The 23,785-nt window shown below is 42.2% G+C and overlaps 1 protein-coding gene across 1 annotated transcript; it reads right to left on the reverse strand.

Annotated features, from left to right (window-relative positions):
• Positions 1-609: 609 nt before the first annotated feature.
• On the reverse strand, positions 610-16,959 carry LOC138804886 (ATPase family gene 2 protein homolog B-like). Its single transcript, XM_069989400.1, has 9 exons — positions 16,884-16,959; positions 13,501-15,025; positions 12,297-12,482; positions 8,884-9,042; positions 7,171-7,380; positions 6,048-6,240; positions 4,375-4,505; positions 3,003-3,128; positions 610-1,007 (listed from the first exon to the last, which is right to left on the reverse strand). Exons 2-9 carry the CDS (start codon positions 14,593-14,595, stop codon positions 840-842), a joined length of 2,268 nt encoding a protein of 755 aa, XP_069845501.1. The 5' UTR covers positions 14,596-15,025; positions 16,884-16,959; the 3' UTR covers positions 610-839.
• Between the last annotated feature and the right edge of the window lie 6,826 nt (positions 16,960-23,785).

The raw sequence follows: 23,785 nt of genomic DNA on the forward strand, positions 1-23,785 counted from the left end.
ATCTCAACCTCCTGAGTAGCTAGGATTACAGGTGTGAGCCCGGCCCAGAACTATCTATTTTTGAGCTGATACCAGCAACTTTTCTCTAAGTGTGAAATTATTTTATAATTACAAACAAAATCAATCTATTAAAAGTAGTTACCCTTACAAAACAACACAAATAGCAGGACCCTAGTGGCTCATGTCTGTAATTCTAGCTACTGAGGAGGCTGTGATCTAAGGACAGAGAATTAAAGCCGACCAAAAAGTCTATGAGATACAACCTTCAATTAACCAGCAAAAAAGCTGCACTAGAGGTGTGGTTCAGGTGGTAAAATGTCAGCCATGAGCAAAAAGGTAAGCAAGAACATGATGACCTGAGTTCAGTTCAAGACCCAGTACTAACACACCTACCCACTCACACACACTACATGCATACATAGCATACACACTTTCTTCCTAAATCCCAGTATTTTATTATAATTTTTTGGGGGAGGGGTCCAGTCGTGGGGCCTGAACTCTGGGCCTGGGCGCTGTCCGTCAGCTCTTCAGCTCAAGGCTAGCGCTCTACCACTTGAGCCACAGCACCACTTCTGGCTTTTTTCTTTTTGCTTATGTGGTGATGAGGAATCGAACCCAGGGCCTCAGGGATGCAAGGCAAGTGCTCTACCACTGAGCCACCTTCCCAGCCCCAATCCCAGTATTTTAATATATCCTTGACAAGTAAGATGAGCCTCAGCTCCTCAGGTAGAAGTTTCTTTCCTTTTTTTTATTTACAGAGAGTTTACATATGAACTCTAAAAGTTGCAAATGATAGTAAGTTTACATGTTAAATTTGAAGAAGCAAATAAGATATAATTTTAACTGTCATCCAAGTTAGAAAATCCTTCTTTCTTAAATAAGTTTTCATATAAAGTCAAGTCCTCCTGACTCAAGGACGGTTTGACAGACTTGAACGACTTTAGAAAGTGTTCTTGCTTCACTGTGGTTGCTTCCAGTCCATTTTCTTGCAGAGCCAGCAAGGCTGCCTGTGAGAGACACACGATAGGAAAGCATGAATTTACTCCATTTCTAGATTCAAGAAAAAAATGAGAATACTTTCTGAATGCAAAACCTCAGTCTCACATCATAAAATTCCAATACTCATGTCCTTAAAAACATTGAGCTAGCTGGGCACTGGTGGCTCACGCCTATAATCCTAGCTACTCAGGAGGCTAAGATCTGAGGATCACAGTTTAAAGCCAGCCCAAGCAGCAAAGTCCATGAGACTCCTATCTCCAATAAACCACTTAGAAAAACCAGAAGTGGCACTGTAGCTCCAGTGGTAGAGTGCTAGCCTTGACCTGAAAAGCTGAGGGACAGCGTCCAGGCCCAGAGTTCAAGCCCCATGACCGACCCAAAACAAAAAAAAAACAAAAAAAAAAAATTAAAAACCCATTAAGCGCCAGGCTCTGGTGGCTCATGCCTGTAATCCTAGCTACTCAGGAGCTGAGATCTGAGAATCACGTTCAAAGCCAGCCCGGGCAGGAAAGTCCGTGAGACTCTTATCTCCAATAAACCACTAGAAAACCGGAAGTAGGGGCTGAGAAGGTGGCTCAGTGGTAGAGCATTTGCCTTGTATGCATGAGGCCCTGGGTTTGATTCCTCAGCACCACATAAGCAAAAAGATAAAAGCCGGAAGTGGCGCTGTGGCTCAAGTGGTAGAGCGCTAGCCTTGAGCTGAAGAGCTGAGGGACAGTGCCCAGGCCCAGAGTTCAGGCCCCACAACCAGACCTACCCCCCTCCCCCCAAAAAAAGAAAAAAGCCAGAAGTAGCGCTGTGGCTCAAGCCATAGAGCACTCGCCTTGAGCTGAAGAGCACTCGCCTTGAGCTGAAGAGCACAAGGACAGTACCCAAGCCCAAAGTTCAAGCCTCACAACTGACCAAAAAAAATAAAAAAAGCTAAATGTCAGTAATTAAAATTCTACTCAGTAGATTGTAATTTTTCTCATATTAGAAATATACCCTTATATGGGGGAAAAAGCAAGCTACATTATCAGTTCATGTATATTTTTAACGAGAGAAATCTTGATCTTAAGAAAATGAAATTAGACAGCATTGATCGTAAAGGAAAAGGTCAAACACACACTCTCTCACCCAGAAACCCTCCTGGTAGTTACATATTTGTACGAAACATGTAAAACCACACACATACATGAGTAGGCATATACAAAACTATTCAGAGCAGCATAATTCTTAGTACTGAAAGAGTAGAAAACAAATGTTCCAAAGGTTAGGACGAGATAAATGAATGTAAAATACTCAGATACTACAATATTATAAAGCGATGAAAATAAACTCCAATTGCACCTAAAGCCACAATTAACTTCAATCTTAAGTTTAAAGAAACATACAAAACTACTATACACTGTATAGTCCCATTTATATATACAGTTCAAAAACTGGCAAAACTAGTCTCCAGTGTGGAGAGTGAAGAAAGGAGAGGGTGTCTTCTTTTGCAGATGGTAATAAACCTCACCCTAAATCTGTGCACTTTTCTGAACTCTATATTTAATAAGAGTTTACAAAACGAGAAGCCATATGTTTCTTCTGATCTCAAAGTAAAACTTAAATATCTCCAAGTAGCTTACAAGGACCTTCTGTTTACTTGTTTCTTGCCACGATGTGAGGTTTTATGTTTACACCAATCCTCTGTATTTTATTCTCTTATTTAAACTGTCCCCTTGTCTCCCTCAGGTGGCTAACTTCCTGGTTTTAGCTTAAATATCCTCCCTCAAAGCATTCTCTGAGCCCAGTCTGAACTGATATTCCTCTTTCTTTCATTGCCCTAAACTTCCTTGGCTGGATATTTTTAATTATCAATGGACAGTTAGATTGGCCTATGTAAGGGAAATGGCCTGATGCTTGTTTCATAATAAACTGCATTTGACACATGCAGCCTTTGTAAATACTTGTGTGTGAATGAATAGTTAAATATATGAACACATGTTTTGAACCATAGATTGCTTCACTAATTAACTTACTTCTCTGCAGAGGTTTCTAAGATCAGCTCCCGAGAAGAAACAGGTCTCTGCTGCCAGGTTTTCTAAGGAAATATCAGGCCCGAGTGGCATGGCTTTTGTACAGATTTTTAAGATAGAAAGCCTACTCTAGAATAAAAATAAAAATAATATATTTTATAACATTTATGTTAGGTACAATCATATGTTAAACAATTTAGACAGTACAAATATATCTGAGATTCAAACAATTAAAGAACCACTTTTGTGGAAGCTTGAAGCATGGCTCAAGTGATAAAGTACCTGCCTAGTAACCACAAGGACCTAAATTCAATCCCCAGTACTGCCATAAATAAATATACAAAATTATTTATTTATTTATTTATTTTTTGTTGCTCGTGGGCCTGAATTCTGGGCCTGGGCTCTGTCTCTCAGCTCTTCAGCCCAAGGCTAGCGCTCTACCACTTGAGCCACAGTGCCGCTTCTGTCTTTTCCTGCTTATGTGGTGCTAAGGAATCGAACCCAATGCCTCATGAATGCAAGGCAAGCACTCGACCACTGAGCTAACTTCCCAGCTCCATAAATAATTTTTTAAAAAATCACTGTTGTTAAAAAGGATCAGAAAGATTAATTCATCAATAGCCTACATGGTAATGGTAAAAATAATAGCATCATGAAAAACATTTGTTTTAAACTATTCAACTGTAGACATATCTCTGTAAGACAAACCTCTCTTTTGGATAAAAGCAGTGATGTGTCAACAGTTTAAGAAGCAAACACAGGGGCTGGAGGAGTGGCTCACGTTGTACAGTATGGCCAAACAAGCCTAAGGCTCTGAGTTCCAACCTCAGTACCACCAAAAAAAAAAAAAAAAAAAAAAAGGTAAAATATATTATATTATATATATTATCAGCCACAAAAAGTATAAATTAATTTATCTTTAATCTATTAAAAACTTGATTAAGGCCTTGGAAACACCCAAAGAAAGAAAAAAGTTTTCTCTAAGACTTTCCCTAGACCTGTCAGCTGCTCTGGATGCTGAGAAAAAAGGATTTACTCTCTGGATACACTGCAGAATCTTGACACGCTCAGATCTCGTCTCTTAATATGAGGGTGAAAACCAAGATCATCTTCAAAGCCCTTTCAAGTCCCTTTTACCACTTTAGGATTAACATAGAGTTAATACAAAGTAATGTAGAATTGACTCAGCACTAAATCTGTCTGCCACACACTGAAATCAACTAACTACCTTTCTTTCAGGCTTATATTTCTCTGAAAGGGCAGATCAAGATTATGATCCTCTGAGGAGCCCCGGGTAAGTAGTGTGAGTCTGTGGAGCTCCTTGGAGCACAGACTGATGCACTGAGAAAGCTCAGGGAGTGGATACAATGATTACCTTTTGGTCTGGAGGGGGAATATAGATAATCTTATCTAATCTTCCAGGTCTTAATAAGGCATCATCTAACACATCAGGCCGATTTGTTGCCGCAACAATCATGACATTACAATTAAAAACTTCTTGAAAATCTGAGGGAAAATATAACACAAAGCAATATAAATACACTGTTCTTATTAACATATTCTTGAAGTCACACATTAGCAGGTCCATTGATATTAAGTAAGGAATTACTTTTTTTGATATCAGAATGCTATAAACTCTCCTATCTAGATCACCTACTTGATATCAAGGAACCACTGAAACAAATCAGTAATCAAAGAGCTATTTTATGTATGTGAAAGGAGTGGCTAGTCCTGAGAAACATATCTCCCTGTGAGAACTGATAAAAAGCTATGTAGCACAGCAAACAACACCTAGCTGGAAACCCAAAAGCACCTGAATCTTTAATGATTACAACTAAAATGAGCCATTTAAAAAGACAGAAGACCATGCATGACTGGCATGTGGCAAGCTGTGATTTTTAAGCAAACCCTGGCTGAAGAGCAGACACATTCAAAAGCAGATAATGTCTGATGTACAGTGAGCAATCAACATCATTTCCTGAACTGACTACTCAAAACAGCTTTCAGAATTGTAGTACTTCGAAGTAGGGAGCTCCCTACATTTGTTAGTATTTTGACACACAAATCTGGGCAAACACCTGCCAGTTACTATATAAGAAATTTCTGTAGTATAAAAAGATTTGATTGGATAACCTCATTTCATTGCTCCCTTTTAATTCTAGTGCCTCTGTTCCTACCAAGCTTTCAAACTCTTTTTCCATGAAACAACTTTTTTTTTTGGGGGGGTCAGTTGTGGGGTTTGAACTCTGGGCCTAGGCACTGTCCCTGAGCTCTTCCAGTGGAGCTACAGTGCCACTTCCAGTTTTTTGGTGGTTAACTGGAGATAAGAGTCTCACGGATGGGCTGGGAAGGTGGCTCAATGGTAGAGCACTTGCCTTGCATGCATGAGGCCCTGGGTTCAATTCCTCAGCACCACATAAGCAAAAAGAAAAAAGCCGGAAGTGGTGCTGTGGCTCCAGTGGTAGAGTGCTAGCCTTGAGCTGAAGAGCTGAGGGACAGCGCCCAGGCCCAGAGTTCAAGCCCCACGACCAACCTATAATCCTAGCTACTTAGGAGGCTGAGATCTGAAGATAGCAGTTCAAAGCCAGAGCAGGCAAGAAAGTCTGTGAGACTCTTAACTCCAATAAACCAACAGAAAACCAAAGTAGTGTGTGGCTCAAGTGGTAGAGCGCTAGCCTTGAGCTGAAGAGCTTAGGGACAGTGCCCAGGCCCAGAGTTCAAGCCCCACGACCAACCAAAAAAAAAAAAAAAAAAGAATAAATGTTCTTCTCCATTAGCAGTAAAATTATATTCCTAATCCTAAGAAAAATAAAACCCATATTTACACAGATCTAAGATTATTATATAATCTGACTTTACCTTTCCTGGCCCTATAAAAATCTCAACAGAATTATATTGAAATTACATTGAAATACTATAAATCACTGTGTAAGATGAAATCAGCACAGGAAAGGAAAGGTATATAGGGATCCTATGTAATGCTGGCCTGAATTTCTGGTGTATCTGGCTGTAAATACCTCTTCACTGTTTCCAGTTCCTGGTATTTACCCTGCTGATTTGATTTACTTCCTCTTCTCTCTATTGTCTTAATTCCAACTCCATCTAATTCATTCAGAAGAACAGAAAGCACTCGCTCTTGAACATCACATTCTGAATTGCTGACTGAGCGAGACCCCAAAATGGAGTCAATCTCATCCAAAAACACAATGGCTGGAGTATTTGCTCTTGCTTGTCGAAACACCTTTTGTTAGAAAAAGAAAAAAAACAACATTATAAGCTACTGTTAATTATTATTCATGTGAATCAATGTTGTCTATATAATTATTTATAATTTTTTTGGGGGGTCCGGTTGTGGGGCCTGAACTCTGGGCCTGAGTACTGTCCCTCAGCTCTTCAGCTCAAGGCTAGCACTCTACCACTTGAGCCACAGCACCACTTCCGGCTTTTTTCTTTTTGCTTATGTGGTGCTGAGGAATCGAACCCAGAGCCTCAGGCATGCAAGGCAAGTGCTCTACCACTGAGCCACCTTCCCAGCCCATTATTTATAATTTTTAAAACAGAGAAAGATTCTAATTGCCTAAGAATTGGTGAATGAGTATGTAAAACAAGGAATAAAGATATGTAGAAGTAAAAAAAAATACTTTAAAAGAATATTTAACATGAAATTTAAGAGCATTCATGTTAAATTAAAAAAAAAAAAAAAAAAAAAAAAGCAGGGCTGAGTACCAGTGGCTTGAGCCTAGCTATTCAGGAAGTCGGGATCTGAGAAGTGTAATTTGAAACTAGCCCAGGCAGGAAAATCTGTAAGACTCGTATCTCCAAATTAACTACCAAAAAGCTGGAAGTGAAGCTGTGCCTCAAGTGGTAGAGTGCTAGCCTTGAGCAAAAAATGCTCAGGGACAGCTTTATTTTTAAAAAGGAAGAAAGGGAGAGAGGGAAGGCCAGAGGAAGGAGAAAGTAAGTGAGTTCACCAAAACAGGTAGAGGGATTAACAGGTAGAGGGATTAACAGGTAGAGGGATTATGAAGTATCTCAAACTTTTCTACATTTTCTAAATTTTTTATAAGCAAACCTGAGCCATTTTTATAATTAGAAAAAACTAGTAAAATATTTATAAATAGAAGTTTATCAAAATAAAGGTAAACTTAAATATTTGGGAAAATACACGAACCTGAGACAAAACTCTTTCTGATTCTCCAACAAAGGGTGAAAAGAGATCAGCTCCACTCACAGAAACAAAAGAGCAATGGCAGCTTGTGGCCAAGGCCCTCACCAAGGTGGTTTTAGCACATCCAGGAGGACCATAGAGGAGAATGCCCTTTGGCGGTGTCAGGCCCATCCTAACAAATTCCTGAGGGAATTTCAGCGGCCACTCAACACTCTATAGACAGACAGAAAGTGATAGAAGACTTGTTTCAGTGTTAACAATAACATGCCAAATGAATCTGTAGACTCTTGTTCATTTGACCATTCTCAGGATGAGCTGAAATGCAATCCAATCTTTACCTAGCAGCCAGAGATTTTAGAACTTAAGGTAGGGTGAACCACTTTCTGGTTAAATCCTCCAAAGACTTGCTATCAGGACTAGAATAAAGTCAAACTCCTTACTCCCAAGGCTTTCCATAATCCAGCATCCAAATACCTGGGATGGTTCCATCTCATTACTAGCTATACTTTTTTTTTTTTTTTTTTGTCTGTCATGGGGCTTGAATTCTGGACTTGGCACTATCCCTCAGCTCTTCAAGGCGAGCGCTCTACCTCTGAGCCACAGCACCACTTCCGGTTTTCTAGTGGTTTATTGGGGATAAGAGTCACACAGACTTTGCTGCCCAGGCTGGCTTTGAACCATGATCCTCATATCGCAGCCTCCTGAGTAGCTAGGATTACAGGCGTGAGCCACTGGCGCCCGGCTACTTGCTATACTTTCTGTTCCTGAACATTCCCCCAGCATCGTTGGGGCCATTCTTCACTGTGCATCTCAACCCAAATGTCACTTCCTTGGAGAGGTCTTCCCTCACCACCCCAGTCAAAGTGAAATCTCTGTTCCTGGTTATTGTGCTATATCTACGTTTCACTTTCAGTGTATTTCCACCTTTTGCTTTTAATGCACTTATCAATTTGCTGTTCCATTTGACTCTGCTGTTCTGTTCTTCCTAGAATGCAAAGTTAATCTCTAAAACCTCAGCACTTTGCAAAGGAGACACTCATAGATGTTAACTTAATAGTGCATGAATCAGCTGGGCGCTGGTGGCTCACGCCTGTAATCTGTAATCCTAGCTACTCAGGAGGCTGAGATCTGAGGATCGCGGTTCAAAGCCAGCCTGGGCAGGAGAGACCGTGAGACTCCTATCTCCAATAAACCACCAGAAAACCGGAAGTGGCGCTGTAGCTCAAGTGGTAGAGCGCTCTCCTTGAGCTGAAGAGCTGAGGGACAGCGCCCAGGCCCAGAGTTCAAGCCCCACGACCGACAAAAAAAAAAAAAAAAAAAAAATAGTGCATGAATCTTGAATATTTCTTAGGTAAATGGTTCTACTGTCACAATTTTAGATGCAGAAATTAAAGCTTAGCAGTAGTTAACTTGCCCAGCTCTTATTGTTAGCCAAGTGGCAGAACTACGACTGGTCTCTAAGCAATGTAACTCCAAGGCACTGGCTCACAAATAATGATATGTAACCTCTCAAACAGAAACAAAGAGAGTGTTAAGATGGGAAGAAATCATGAAACATAATTTCCCAATTAAATATAGCCTGAAAACTGAATTTAGATGTAAGGATCACATTACTGACCACAGCAAGAACAGTTTCCATGTGGTATATTTTCATTTTACATAACTGTACCGATTAATCGGTAACATTTTCACTGGTTTAAGAAAATTAACTATTACCTGTTTTAACTTCAATTTCACATCTTCAAGGCCACCAATCTGCTCCCAGGTAACAGGCTTTATGTCTGTTAGTCCAATGACACTTCGATATGAAGAAGGCTGAATCATTTTAAAAGCTTCAAGAAAATCTGTTTCATCAATCGTAAGATGGTCTTGGCTCTGAAGAAATACGTCCCCCAAAACACAATCAAACAAAAAATTAGGTAGGCTTTTTTTTTTTGTAGTACTGAAGCACAATTCCTTTTTAAATTGAAATCCTTATAAATCCATTTGGTTATCATCATAAAAAAATTTATACACATAGCTAAGGCTATGTGTATAAACACATAGTGAAAGCAAAAAAAACTGAACATTTTCCCATCAGTTCCCACCAGCACCCATCTCAGAGGATGCCAACAGTTTCTTGTGCATCTTTTCTAGTATCTTCATGACAATAAGCACACACATAGCCTTTCAAACAGATAAGCAAAATGAAGCTTAGTATATACAGTCATGTTAATTTTTTTCACTTATCTTAGAAATTTTATTATGTCAATATTATACTTGTCATTCAACAAGTGCACAATATACTACTGCATAAAAGTACTATAAATTGATTATCCTCTGAGACATATCAGGTCATTCTCAGGAAATGGGGCTTAAGAGCATTCTTCTTGGTCTTGATTTTTTGCTTACAGTATTGTTTTACCAACATAAATGACCATTAGCCTATCTTATACTTTCTAGCTATTTTTACATTATGCTTAGAAAGATCATCTTTCCTCTGTATTATAAATATGATCTTAGAAAATGATCTTAGACTTTGGGAAAATGATCTTAGAAGTTCTTTTTCCCTGACCACTTTTCTTTTTGTTAGTTAAAAAAAAAAACAAAACTGCTGGGTGCCAGTGGCTCCTACCCATAATCCTAGCTACTCAGGAGGCTGAGATTTGAGAATCATGGTTTGAAGCCAGCACTGACAGGAAAGTCTATGGTACTCTTATCTTAACCTTCCAAAAAGCCAGAATAGAGCTGTGGCTCAAGTGATAAGAATGCTACCCTTGATCAAGAAAGTTCAGAGACGTTGTTTAGGCCCTAAGTACAAATCCCAGGACTGGCACGCACACACATAAACAACAATAAAACACTCCTGACTGGTCATGGTGGTTCAGGCCTATAATCCTAGATACTCCAGAATTAATGATTAGGATCCAGGCCAGCCTGGATTATGATCATAGCTACTGTATTATGTAGATAGGAACAGCAACATCTGGGGGTGGGCCCTTAAAAATGTTTGAAGCCAGCCTGGACAGAAAAGTCCATGAGACTTTCATCTCCCAATTACCACCAAAAAGCCAGAAATAGAGCGCTAGCTGCTAACCTTAAGCTAGCTGCTAACCTTGAGCAAAAATGCTCAGGGAGAACAAGCACTCAGACCCCTGTGTTCAAGCCCAGGTAGCTGAGTGGCTCACACCTGTAATCCTATATACTCAGGAGGCTGAGATCTGAGGACTGCAGTTCGAAGCCAGTCCGTGCAGCAAACGCCCTGTGAAACTCTTTATTTCCAGTTAACTCTCAAAAACTGGAAGTAGAACTGTGGCTAAAAGTGGTAGAGCACTAGCCTTGAGCAAAAGAGCTCCGGACAGTGCCTAGGCCCTAAGTTCAAGCCCCACAACTGACATATACACACACACAAAATGGCACTTAGACAAACTTAGATGGTATAGCTAACTGCACAGGTAAGGTATATGGTATTTATCTTGTACATTTGGCCTACTGTTGAATAATACATTGTTATACAACATATAACTATGCATCTTTCCTGGTTTTTAATATTAGATGCTGAGTAATTAATTACTAATTAATTTTTAGGCAATAGCAACTAACATTTGAAAATCTCATTTATAGTTCAAATTACTGTTATTTCATTTGATTTCCACAACCCTTTCAGGCATATAAATTCTTATCCTCTGATATATAAAATCACACTTCTAATCCTTTAATAGGACTTTAGGAAAAATTTTAATCAACTTTAATAGATCCATCTGTTCTGGTACAGAGAAAAACAGAAGCTGTCCCTCAGCTGCCTAGCTAGAGAAAGGAAAAGTCAGTGTCTTCCCAGATGTTTCTGTCCCTTCTTCCTTTTTTTTTTTTGTCTGTCGTTGTTCCACTCACCTTGTTTCTGAACTCATCTGTCACCTGTGGAAACCATGCTAGGTTAAGCTCTCTACATCAGCAGTAGGATCCACTCTAGGAGGACAGCAGCTAACTGGCACATCTAAGCCAGAAGCCCTGTAGGTCAAGCCTGGAATTTCAAAGCAGAGGGACTCTCCTTTCCCACCTCTTTTTTTCATTCTCTCCCTCAAAAGGCATGCATTCTCATACCTCTGTTCTAAACCTACAAGATAAGGACTTAGAGGTTCACATGTCTTTTCTCCATCTTCAGAATGAAAAACAAGGAAAAGGACGCTAGGAACAATGTAAGTTCTTTAAGTAAGGTCTTTCAAAATTGAAGATGATATAGCATTGTTTTGTAGCTAAAAATCAAAAGACAATCTTTTTTTTTTTTTTTTTTTTGGGGGGGGGTCTGGTCGTGGGGCCTGAACTCTGGGCCTGGGCCCTGTCCCTCAGCTCTTCAACTCAAGGCTAGCGCTCTACCACTTGAGCCACAGCACCACCTCCAGCTTTTTTCTTTTGCTTATGTGGTGCTGAGGAATCGAACCCAGGGCCTCAGGCATGCAAGGCAAGTGCTCTACCACTGAGCCACCTTCCCAGCCCTCAAAAGACAATCTTGATGTTTCAACAAGAGGGTGAAATTTTTGCCAGAACATCATCAGCCTGCTGAAATGATTTCTTTCTGAAGGAACTCAGGGATTAAAGATTATATACCAAGTGACTTCCCAGTCAACAGTGTTGAAAATCACTATTTCTAAGATCATATCTCTAAAATATCAGTCAAATCAAATTGAGAAATGGCCTATAGAATAGTCAATCTGAAATGTTAAAAAGAGAGACTGAGTACTGGTGCTAGAGTAGTTGAGATATAAAAAATGACTTTAAGAAACAGCTAGGGCCGGGCGCTGGTGGCTCACGCCTGTAATCCTAGCTACTCAGGAGGCTGAGATCTGAGGATCGCGGTTCAAAGCCAGCCCGGGCAGGAGAGACCGTGAGACTCCTATCTCCAATAAAACCACCAGAAAACTGGAAGTGGAGCTGTAGCTCAAGTGGTAGAGCGCTCGCTTTGAGCTGAAGAGCTGAGGGACAGCGCCCAGGCCCAGAGTTCAAGCCCATGACCGACAAAAAAAAAAAAAAAAAAGAAACAGCTAGGGAAGCTATAAACCATTCCAGGAAAAAAAAAATGTAAACATTCAACCTCCAGATTGCTTTGTGACATTCATAAAAAGATAAACAGCTGGTCACAGACCAGTTCTTACCTTCTCACTATGAAAGAGCGCATGCATGGCTGCCTCCCTACAGAGTGCCCGCAAGTCAGCCCCAACATAGCCCACGGTCATTTCTGCTAGGAGACCCAAATCTATGTGACTGGAGACAGCCATCTTTGAGATGATCACTTGCAGAATGTCCTTTCTTTGTTTAAGCGTAGGAGTCCCAATGACAACCTAGAGCAAAGGAAAAAACAGGAAAATTAAGATTTACAATTTAAATTTTTTTCTATATTCACATGTAAGAAAATGGTAGTGATCTGTTTTGGAACTAACATATGCACATGCATGTATGTGTGTTGGTCCTAGGGCTTGAACTCAGGGGTCTGGGTGCTTGCTCTCCCTGAGCATTTTTGGTCAAGGTTAGCAGCTAGTGCTCTAACACTTGAGCCACAGCGCCATTTCTTGCCTTTTGGTGGTAACTAGGAGATAAAAGTCTCATGGACTTTCCAGGCTGGCTTCAAACTACAATCCTCAGATCTCAGCCTCCTGAGCAGCTAGGCATTACAGAATTGAGCCACCAATGCCCAGCTAACATGCATTTTTTAAAGCATATCTTAGATTCTGAATATATGAGCATTCCAGTTTTCCAGTGGACCAAGAGGCTGGAAAGTTGCACAATGAAAATCACATATGCCACTTAAAAAGTCTGTTATTTTTGAGAACCTACCATAATCCAGTAGTCAGGAAGAATATGAAGGTCCTGGCTTGTCACAAAAAACTCATGTATCACTTAATCACTAAACTTTCTATTTTTTAAATGTCAACGATCAATTTAAGATCAAAGTTTGTAGTGGCGCTGTAGCTCAAGTGGTAGAGCGCTCGCCTTGAGCTGAAGAGCTGAGGGACAGCACCCAGGCCCAGGGACAGCACCCAGGCCCACGGCCAACAAAAAAAAAAAAAAAAGATCAAAGTTTGTAAGATAGGGTGGCTCTGAATGTTAAAATTAACTAATACACTTGGTAGATACCTAGTTGCTGTAAGAATCAACATCACCAAGATCACAAAAATCATTTTCAGGACCTGCCTAACCAAATTAACCTCATCCAGTCACCCTGCTTCTCAGACCTTAGATGCAATCATTACAAAGGGCCCTAATACAGCCTCAGTGACCCACAAATCTTTTTTAGCAAAGGCCCTTGGGGACTAGCTAAAGCCAGAAGATGAGAGGTTCCAGGGACGAGGGATTGATCACCTCTAGGTCGAATCTCCCGGGCCTGCGCAGCGCAGGGTCTAACGCGTCTGGCCTGTTGGTGGCTCCCACAACGACCACCTCGCGGTCCCCGCTGATGCCGTCCAACAGGGTCAGCACTTGGGCCACCACGCGGCTCTCGGGAGCTTGGTGAGGGCCTCCTCGCCGAGGACACAAGGCGTCCACCTCGTCCAGGAAGAGGAGGCTGGGCCCGCGGCTGGCCAGCTTCTGAGCACGCTGGAAGACCCGCCGCACGTTCTCCTCGGTCTCCCCAGGCCGGGAGCCCTGCAGCGCGGGGGTGCTCACTGCCAGCAGCTGGGCACCCACCTCCCGGGCCACCGATCGCACCAGCTGGGTCTTTCCCACTCCGGCGGGTCCCACCAGGAGCACCCCACGGGGTACCGCTAGACCCAGCGCTGCCAGGGCGCGGGGGTAGCGCAGTGGAAGGCAGAGCAGCTCACGCAGCGAGTCGGCCACCTCGGAAAGGCCGCCCAGGGACACCTCGGGTGGGCGCTCAGCTTGCGATGGAGGATCCCGGCTGAGGACGATGCAAGTTTTAGGGGTGACAAGCCCGGCCAGATGCGGATCGGGCGTCCCGCCGACGATGTGCAGGGCCGCCACGGGGCCTGGGGCGCCGGGAGGAGCGGCTAGAACGTGTCCCCGGGCGACAGGCCGGTTCCTCAGCAGCTCCTGCGCGGCCTCCAGCACCACGGCCGGACTCGGGGTCTCCGGCGCGCCCGCCCCTTCTTCAAACACCGGCCACACGACCAGGCGCCGGAGGCGGGGACAGGGCACCGGGTGGAGGCTGCTGAGGCTGAGGCTCCTCCGAGACCCCAGCGTCTCCACCGCCGCCCCGGGACTCGCGCACTGCGGGTCGAACTGCACGAAGCCCTCCGCCCCGTTCGGTCGCGGCCAGGCCGTGCAGAGGCAGGAGCCGCCATCCGGCAGCGAGATCCTCACCGCTGAGCCCAGGTGTGCGCCCAAGGTGCGGAGGGCGGCCGGGCCCAGGCGGCAGCGCTGGGTGCCCCGGTCCCTCGCATCTACCGGTAACAGCGTTAAGAGGGGCGCTTCGGGTGCGGGACCCGAGTCTGGTGCCATAACACGAGGGAGAAACAGGCCCCGGGAAACCCGGGCAAGCGTTCCACCAACCGGACAGCGCGCTTCCACGCCAAAAGCCGATGACGCGCGTGCGTCGGAGACGATTGGTTGCTAGCAGCTGAGTGAAGGCCGAGAGGACCAATAGGAAAGCGATGCGACAAGCCCCGCCCTCTGGTGGAGTGTTGCTTCACTCCGCGGGAGTTTTTCCCTTTCTGAAGGTTTTGTGTTGATTATTTATGTTTACAGGTGTCTGGGGCGCAGCGTAAGCTCACTTTACTAGTGCATTACGTATGTACCTTTGGTGGTCACACATACGATGGGAGTCACCGCCATTGTATACTCTTCCCAGCCGCATTTTGAGTGCTATAGTGTTCATGTCTTCGGAGACTTGGAACAGTTGTGCTCCGTCTGCTACAACTGGGGTTCCAACCTGTTGGGGAGGTCCAGACATGACTTTCTACCAAAAAAGCACCAGCGTAGCAGAAGAGGAGCTCGATGATATTTAAGTCCTTTGCAGACTGTTTTGTGAGTTATGCAAAATATTATAAAAATATCAGATTTTTTAAACAAAATCTTTGCGGGGGCGGGGGAGAAGGAAAACTGAGCTATCTGATATAATCGTAACACACCTATAAATTGTTCTGATCCCATATTTACTCCTTTGAAAGTTTATCACTGACCTCTTTTGTTCTTGCAATAAATACTTATTGGCTGTTTGGTGCACAGAAGCACAAGTCCTAGACTGTATTTGGGCAGATCACTAACTGCCTATTACTTGTCCCCCTGCTTTCTGCCTTCCCTCGCCCCTTCTCACAAGTAACTCCTCTTTATATCAGAAAATTCCCTCCCTCCTTCTCTCTCCCCTCCTCCCTCCCTCTCTCCCTCTCTTTCTACCCCTCTCCCCCCCCCCCCCCCCCGCCCTCCGCCCCAGTCCTGGGGCTTGCACTCGGTCTGGATGCTGTCCCAGATAAGAGTCTTAGGAACTTTTCTGCCCCGGTTGGCTTTGAACCTCCATCCTCAGATCTCACCCGGCTGAGCAGCTAGGATTACAGGCATAAGCTACCGGAGCCACCTGCTCCTGGGCTCCTCTTTTAATTCTCATTAAAAAAAAAAAAAAAAAAACTACAGGGGGCTTAGTGGTAGAGTGCTTGCCTAGCATGCAGGAAGCCCTGGGTTCAATTCCTCAGTACCACATACACAGGAAAAGCTGGAAGTGGCACTGTGTCTCCAGTGTAGAGCACTAGCCTTGAGCACAGAGAAGCTCAGAGACAAAGCCTAGGCCCTGAATTCAAGCCCCAGGACTGGCAAAACAAAGCAAAACTACAGATATTCAAAGGCAAGAAAATATACTCTTTTTAAAAATTCTATTCATGGGGCTGGGAAGGTGGCTCAGTGGTAGAGCGCTTGCCTTGCATGCCTGAGGCCCTGGGTTCCATTCCTCAGCACCACATAAGCAAAAAGAAAAAAGCCGGAAATGGTGCTGAGGCTCAAGTGGTAGAGCGCTAGCCTTGAGCTGAAGACCTGAGGGACAGCGCCCAGGCCCAGAGATCAGGCCCCATGATGGGACCCAAAAAAAAAAAATTCTATTCACATCCTCCTATCTTTATTTGTCCAGCCTTCACAGCAATCCAAATTTGTGAGATAACAAAATGGATATTCTGAATTGTGACCATGGTGCTGGGCACCATGTTGTTATGCCAATTATTCCACATTATAGCAATATCTTGTGAAGAGAAAGTGTTATGTGATTACAAACCCTAAGACCAATGCCAATTCCTGGCCTCATTCTATCTGAAGTTAATGGCAGACACTATGACAGGTTTTTAGACTCCACTTATCTGATCTCTGCTGTTCTTTCCCATCTGTAGAACTGAAAAAACTAAAAGGCTCCACAAAATAATGCACATAGCATGAAGTCCTAAAGTAGGCAAATTACATGTTCTTAGTTTCTTCTTTCTCTTACTATTTTTTAGCTTCTTTCCCTCTGGTCTTCAGACTTTTTCAATAACATTTTGTGAAATAAGATGGCGCGCACTGGTAATCCTAGCTACTCAGGAAGCTGAGATGTAAGGATCACAGCTTCAAAGCCAGCCCTGGAAGGAAAGTCCATGAGACTCATCTCCAATTAACCACTAGAAAACTGGTAGTGGCACTGTGGCTCAAAATGGTAGCGCTCTAGGTCCTGAGTAAAAAAAAAAAAACCTCAAGGACAGCACCCAGGCCCAGAGTTCAAGCTCCATGACTGACAAAACTAACAAACTGATCCCTAAAATGTATAAATAGCATACCGGTGAAGTTATTGTATCATATTGCCTATAGCTCATGAAGTTTCTTTTATTCCAGCTACAAGAAGCTTTTGCAGCTCTAGAAAAGGGAAAAGACAATAAATGTATTAAATAAAAAGGGTTGTCATGTAAAAGAGTTAATATATTTGTGTATATCAATAGTACAGAACTGGCCAGGAAATGGAAGTTCAATGTGGTGAACTTAAGATTTTTTTTTCCATTTCTTGTTTTTTTTTTTGGGGGGGGGGGCCCCGGTCGTGGGGCCTGAACCCTGGGCCTGGGTGCTGTCCCTCAGCTTTCAGCTCAAGGCTAGCGCTCTACCACTTGAGCCACAGCACCACTTCCGGCTTTTTTTCTTTTTGCTTATGTGGTGCTGGGGAATCGAACCCAGGGCCTCAGGCATGCAAAGCAAGCGCTCTACCACTGAGCTACCTTCCCAGCCCCTCAACTTCTTGTTTTGAGCATAGTCATGAGGAAGGTACAACCAATGGACATAACCAATGTCAACATAGGGAAGTAAGCATAAAGAAATCAATGATAGGGGCTGAGAAGGTGGTTCAGTAGTAGAGGCTTGCGTTGCATGCATGAGGCCTTGGGTTCGATTCCTCAGCATCACATAAATAGAAAAAGCCAGAAGTGGCGCTGTGGCTTAAGTGGTAGAGCACTAGTCTTGAGCTGAAGAGCTCAGGGACGGTGCCCAGGCCCAGAGTTCAAGCCCCACAACTGGAAAAAAAAAATCAATGATAAAAAATGTTATGGTTTTCTGCATTGCTTTAAAATTGAGGTAGAGGTTATAATGTTAAGAATATAATATGAAGGAAACTATATGTTGTTTTGGGTTGGTCTGAGGTTGGTTTTATAGTCAAATTAAAGTAGGACCCATAGCCAGGAATAGTCACTACACTCACTCCCTAAAATGCCCAATCCTCACCTTAGGTTGCAAACAGAATCAACAAAGGATCCTGTTTCTGAGACTTCAATTCTTATCCATTCATTCTCAGTAGAACTATATCTATCTTCCTGTCGGTTAGTAAAATTTATTCTGATTTTTTTTGAGTCAGACCATTACTAACACTATTATTTCAACTATATATAAATTCATATTTATCTTAACAATCAATGAGATAATAGTTTTCAGTCGTGGGGCTTGAACTCTGGACTTGGCTGCTTTCCCTCAGCTCTTCAGTTCAAGGCTAGTGCTCTACCACTTGAGCCACAGCGCCACTTCCAGTTTTCTGAGTGGTTTATTGGAGATAGAGTATCACAGATTTTCCTGCCCAGGCTGGCTTTGAACCACAATCCTCAGATCTCAGCCTCCAGAGTGGCTAGGATTACAGGTGTGAGCCACCTACACCAGGCACCATAAATTTTAAAAGAAAATTATGCTAAGCTGGCGCTGGTGGCTCATGCTTGTAATCCTAGCTACTCAGGAGGCTGAGATCTGAGCATTGTGGTTCAAAGCCAGCCTGGGCAGGAAAGTCCATGAGACTCTTATCTCCAATAAACCACTCAGAAAACTGGAAGTAGCGCTGTGGCTCAAGCAGTAGAGCACTCGCCTTGAGCTGAAGAGCTGAGGGACAGTGCCCAAGACCAGAGTTCAAGCCCCACGATCAAGAAAAAGAAAATCATTCTAATAGTTGTGTAGGTGTTTTTTACTGCCTTGCTGTTAAGATGGCCAAATGATATTGATGTGTATTGAAAAGCATCAATTAAAGCACCAAAAGCATGAGCCACTAGAGGGAGTCCAGGACCAATAAGCCTACAGGCCATTGGATTTTTAGGAGATCAGGTATTCACAACTGTGCCTTCCACTAGGTTTTCCCAGGGTTTATACCAGGTGTATGAAACACCCTGTTAACTTTGTATATTTTCCTCACATTAAAGCAAGTATTTTCTTAAATTTTTTTCTGAAAAGATATGAGTAACAAATGCTACGTCTTGATTTCAGTAGTAACCAAGTTACACTTTGTCTTATTTTAACTATAAAATTCCTAATTAGCTGGGTACTGGTGGCTCACGCCTGTAATGCTAGCTACTCAGGATGCTGAGATCTGAGGATTGCAGTTCAAAGCCAGCCCAAGGAGAAAAGTCCATGAGACTCTTATCTCCAATAAACCACTAGAAAACCAGAAGTGTGGCTCAAGAGGTAGAGCATCAGCCTTGAGCTGAAGAGCATAGGGACAGCACCCAAGCCCAGAGTTCAAGCCCGACGACCAACCAAAAAAAAAAAAAAAAGGCCACTATGTTAATCCAGCCAAGAAAAATACTGTATTTTGATTGGCTAGAGGATTTTATCTGAGATATTACATTTAAGAATTTATTATATCTGAGAGCTGGAAATGTGGCTTAGTGGTAGAGTGCTTGCCTAGCATGCATGAAGCCCTGGGTTCGATTCCTTAGTACCACATAAACAGAAAAATCTGGAAGTGGCACCGTGGCTCAAGTGATTGCGTGCTAACCTTGAGCAAAAGAAACTCAGGGACAGTGCCCAGGCCCTGAGTTCAAGCTCCAGGAACCTTCCAGGAACCTTCATACTAACTTTCCTAGACCCTGTTCCCTACTCTAAGATAAGTATTCTTGCTCTGGATTTCCTTATTACCCATACTTACCTTTAAGAATACCTTTCTTTCCTTCTTTCTTTCTTTCTTTCTTTCTTTCTTTCTTTCTTTCTTTCTTTCTTTCTTTCTTTCTTTCTTTCTTTCTTTCTTTCTTTCTTTCTTTCTTTCTTTCTTTCTTTCTTTCTTTCTTTCTTTCTTTCTGCCAGTTCTGTGTTCATTAATAAATGAATAGTAGAAAGACTAGGTTGTTAAAATAAGACTTTTGTGGAAAGCCTCCAGTGTCATTCCATTTGTTCATCCTGTGTGCCAGAAAATAGAAAGAAATGACATTCAGAGCACTACAATAGCTGAGAGGGAAGAGCTTATGACACTCCCCAAATAAGCCCTTTAATCCAGTTCATTTGTTAATAAAGCTTCAATGTAAGTTTAACTTTTTCTAGGAAGCTTTCCTTTATAACTTTTGTTCAAATTTCTCTTAACCTTTAGTCTTGTAGCACTTTACATGTTTATGCATCAAGTTGCCTTCTGATGTATTGTTAGGCAGTTTTTGTTTTTCCCCTTTTTTTGTCTGTCATGGGACTTGAACCCTGGGCCTGGGCACTGTCTCTGAGCTCTTCAACTCAAGGCGAGCACTCTACCACTTGAGCCACAGCGCCACTTCCAGTTTTCTTGTGGTTTTTTAGAGATAAGAGTCCCACAGACTTTCCTGCTTGGGCTGGCATTGAACTGCAATCCTCAGATCTCAGCCTCCTGAATAGTAACAAGCCACCCGTGCCTGGCTTGTTAGGCAGTTATTCAAAGTAACTTTATATTATCATTCCAGTGAGATCCTTAAGTGATTTGGAAAGTTTACCCCTCAATTTTAATAATTATAATTTTTGCTTCCCATTCCAACACTAGGCAAAATACTAGGTTTTAAAAACCACAACATAAACAGTAACAACTAAATATCTCTACCTCCTCAAGTTATCAAGAGATTTAGTTAAGTTTTTGTTTTTTTAATTTAAGAGATTGACTTTAGAGAATCTCAGAAAATTTGATTTGGATTTTATACCTAGATATGTTAGAGCTGAGAGTTTTAGTCAATCATAAAGACTTCTGTAGATTTTGAACATTCAAATTTGTCTCGTAATTGACCTAATAAAGTTTTGTAAGGTTTGTAGGCTGAGCTAGAAACAGCCAAATAAGGATGACACTGTCTGAGATGGTTTATTTATAGTGATGCATGGGTATCTATTTCATCAAAATTTCCTATAGTGATTTGCTAGACCCAATCCAAAAGGGGAAAATTTGACTTTCTATAGCACTAGGATCAAGCAGAGAAGACAGAAATATCTCATTATATCTCATTGATTGCTAAGATCTCACTAAAACTGTACAAAAGGATGGCAGTGGGGGGGAAAGAGTTCTTGTGACCTTTGGCCTTAAAAAGGGAGGGTTCCCTCCAGAAGAAGTTGATCCACTGGGCTCCAAATCAGCAAAACTGAAGACAAAGAGAAGATGACACATGTTCTGAATCCTCTCAAATTGAGCAGATAGGGAAGGCTCTTTCAAATAACCACATTGTTCATATTTCCCTTGGTACTGAATGCTTCATTTGTCCATTGTAATGAAGGTCACTGTTTCCTTCCCACACCCAAAAATGTGCAGGAGTGGCTATGAATGCTTCGGCATTTTCTCAAAATGTTCTTTGGCCCACTTCTTTCCGTATTGCTACTTCAAGACCTTCACTTTTCTGACTTAAAAAAATAAAAACAACTCAGTATTTTCAGTACCATGATACTGTCATCATGCACCGTGAATGTTCGGTGGAAGAACCAGATATGGAAAGTTCTTTCTTTCCCATTTCTGAAGTTGCTCTCAAGCAGCTTTTTCTTTCCAAATATGAGTGACTTCCTGTCTTAGCTAGTTCCTCCTCTCCCCATTTCAGTTCCTCATAAGAGTAATAATGGCTGCCAGGCAGTGCACAATGTTTTTAGTGTTTTATATGTGTCAGTACCTTGACCATCGTCATAACTCCAAGAGTTACATGCTATTATCGCTCTATTGCACTTCAGAAATTGAAGTACCAAGGGCTCAAGTAACTCACCTGACATACAACTAGTAAATTGCAGGGGCAGGCGTGGAATGTAGGGAATTCAGCTCCAGAGACCACTCTTTGCTCTGTGTTGGACTATGTGTCACTCTTCCATAGTGCCTGCCGCCCTCTTAGGTACACATTTGCCAAGCTAAAGATTTCCAGGCAGCAGACAACAGCTTTGCTATATACCTTTTATAATTCTGATAATGAAGCTTTAAAAAAAAAAACCTAAAAGCAATGCTAATATATTATTTGTTATAAGAAATACTGAGTAACCAACTGGAGTCATTCATGCTATAAACGTTGATATTTCAGTCATTATTGAAGGAAAATGAGAATTCAGCAACAACTCTGCACAATATTAACTAAGTTGCTAGCTAGCTTGCAACACAAGCAAATCTATTTAAGAAATGAGGTCAAAATCTCAACTGTTTTTCTTCTGTTAGTTACTTGGTGTGAGATAAACACTGAAGTTGCTACTTGCTGAGCAGTTAAGCACAAAGCAGCACAATCAGCTTTATTAATGGTGTTTTTTTTTTTTAAGAAGCTTTGTTTGAAATGTATACAAATGCCTTTCTAAGGTCTCTGAATGGAACGGTAAACAACTAAGACTGAAAGAAACCTTCAGGTTAACCAGTTTGTGCCTGTATAGGCGATGTGACTTGTCCCAGATTATCTAAGTAGTGTACGGTGAACAGGCTAGAATTCAACTCTCCAGAGTAGCATGCAGATGGCAGTTGTCTCCAAGAGGTGTTTTCTACTAGAGCTATCTCAGACAAGCTAGTCTCATGGTGCAGCCAGGAAACCTCTCATTAGTTAGCTACCCTTATCAAGGCACTACATTTCACTCAAGAAGCACACAGCTTATATATTTTAAAAGGTAGATTCCATATGTCATATGAGCTTACTTTGAAAGCAGCTAAGGTTTTGGCTGCTATGATAACTATGAAACTCAAACAAATAGCAGGAATTGTAGCAGAAGTAATTTTATAAAATGAGCATTGATGCTGTCCTCATAAGCAATTTTAGGATAAGAAGCTTCAAGTTCTAGAAATAGACCCTCTCAGCTGGGCGCCCTGTAAGGCTGAGATTTGAGGATCATGGTTTGAAACCAGCCTGGGCAGAAATGTCTCCATGAGACTTTTACCACCAATTAACCACTGAAAAACCGGAAGTAGTGGGGGGGGAGGCTGGGAAAGGATGTGAAGGGTAAACAAAGGAGGAGGCTGCAATGCTTGCTAAGAAATGTACGCATTAACCTGCCCATGTAATTGTAACCCCTCTGTACAGTGTGTTCACAAAAAAATAAAAATTAAACTAAAAAACAAACAAAAAAACCAGAAGTAGTACTGTGGCTCAAGTGGTAGAGCGCTAGCCTTGAGCACAAAGAGGCTCAGGGACAGTGCCCAGGTCCTGAGTTTAAGCTCACAACTGGAAAAAAAAAAAAATAGACCTCTCCACAAAACTGATGATCAAAGTAACTTACAGTCTTTTTTTGTTTTTTAATGAATCTGTGTATCTTCTTTTTTTGGGGGGGAGGCATCCAGTTGTGGGGCCTGAACTCTGGGCCTGAACACTGTCCCTCAGCTCTTCAGTTCAAGACTAGTGCTCTACCACTTGAGCCACAGCACCATTTCCAGCTTTTTTCTTTTTGCTTATGTGGTGCTGGGGAATTGAATCCAGGCCTTCATGCATGTAAGGCAAGCACTCTACCACTGAGCCACCTTCCCTCTTATTTTCATCAAAGGAACAAAGTCAAGGGGGGAAGAAATGCCCTTAAGTTAGCTCTCTTAAGGAAAAAGTACCTCTCCAGTTTGGTTTCCTTTGGAAGAATGGGATCCTTATTTTGGTCACCTAGTTCTTTTTTCCTAAGAATTTTTCTTAAGAAATGGTGCATGGGAGGAGGCTGCAATGCTTGGTTAGAAATGTATGCATTATCCTGCCAATGTAATTGTAACCCCTCTGTACAGTATGTTCTCAAATAAAATTAAATTAAATAAAAAAAAAAAAAAAGAAATGGTGCATGTCTATCCAAAATACTACAGCCTGGGAAAAAAGCTATGCATTGCTCACTGCAATTGGATTCTACCCCATTTGGTATGTGACTTCCCTAGATCCTTGCTACTTAGCAGCCAGGGTATCTCTTGGGAGATGGTTAGAAGTCAAAACTGTTTGAGTGTCAGAATTTGTCTAGCAGATTTTCTGGCTTTTCCCCCCCCAAACACTTCCCCTCCTCGAAAAAAGAAATGCAGACTTACAGACTTGGA

This window comes from Dipodomys merriami, unplaced genomic scaffold (genome assembly GCF_024711535.1).
Source record: "Dipodomys merriami isolate MVZ:Mamm:240054 unplaced genomic scaffold, mDipMer1.0.p SCAF_379, whole genome shotgun sequence".
NCBI lineage: Eukaryota > Metazoa > Chordata > Mammalia > Rodentia > Heteromyidae > Dipodomys > Dipodomys merriami.

Bases quoted from the DNA above. Each gene is read 5' to 3' on its own strand.
- LOC138804886 (XM_069989400.1), bottom strand. From the start codon at position 14,595: ATGGCACCAGACTCGGGTCCCGCACCCGAAGCGCCCCTCTTAACGCTG. The intron at 7,381-8,883 runs GTAATAGTTAAT...GTCTGTCTATAG, and splicing joins TGAAATTGAAGTTAAAACAG to AGTGTTGAGTGGCCGCTGAA. The intron at 3,129-4,374 runs GTAATCATTGTA...TTTTTATTCTAG, and splicing joins TTCCCCCTCCAGACCAAAAG to AGTAGGCTTTCTATCTTAAA.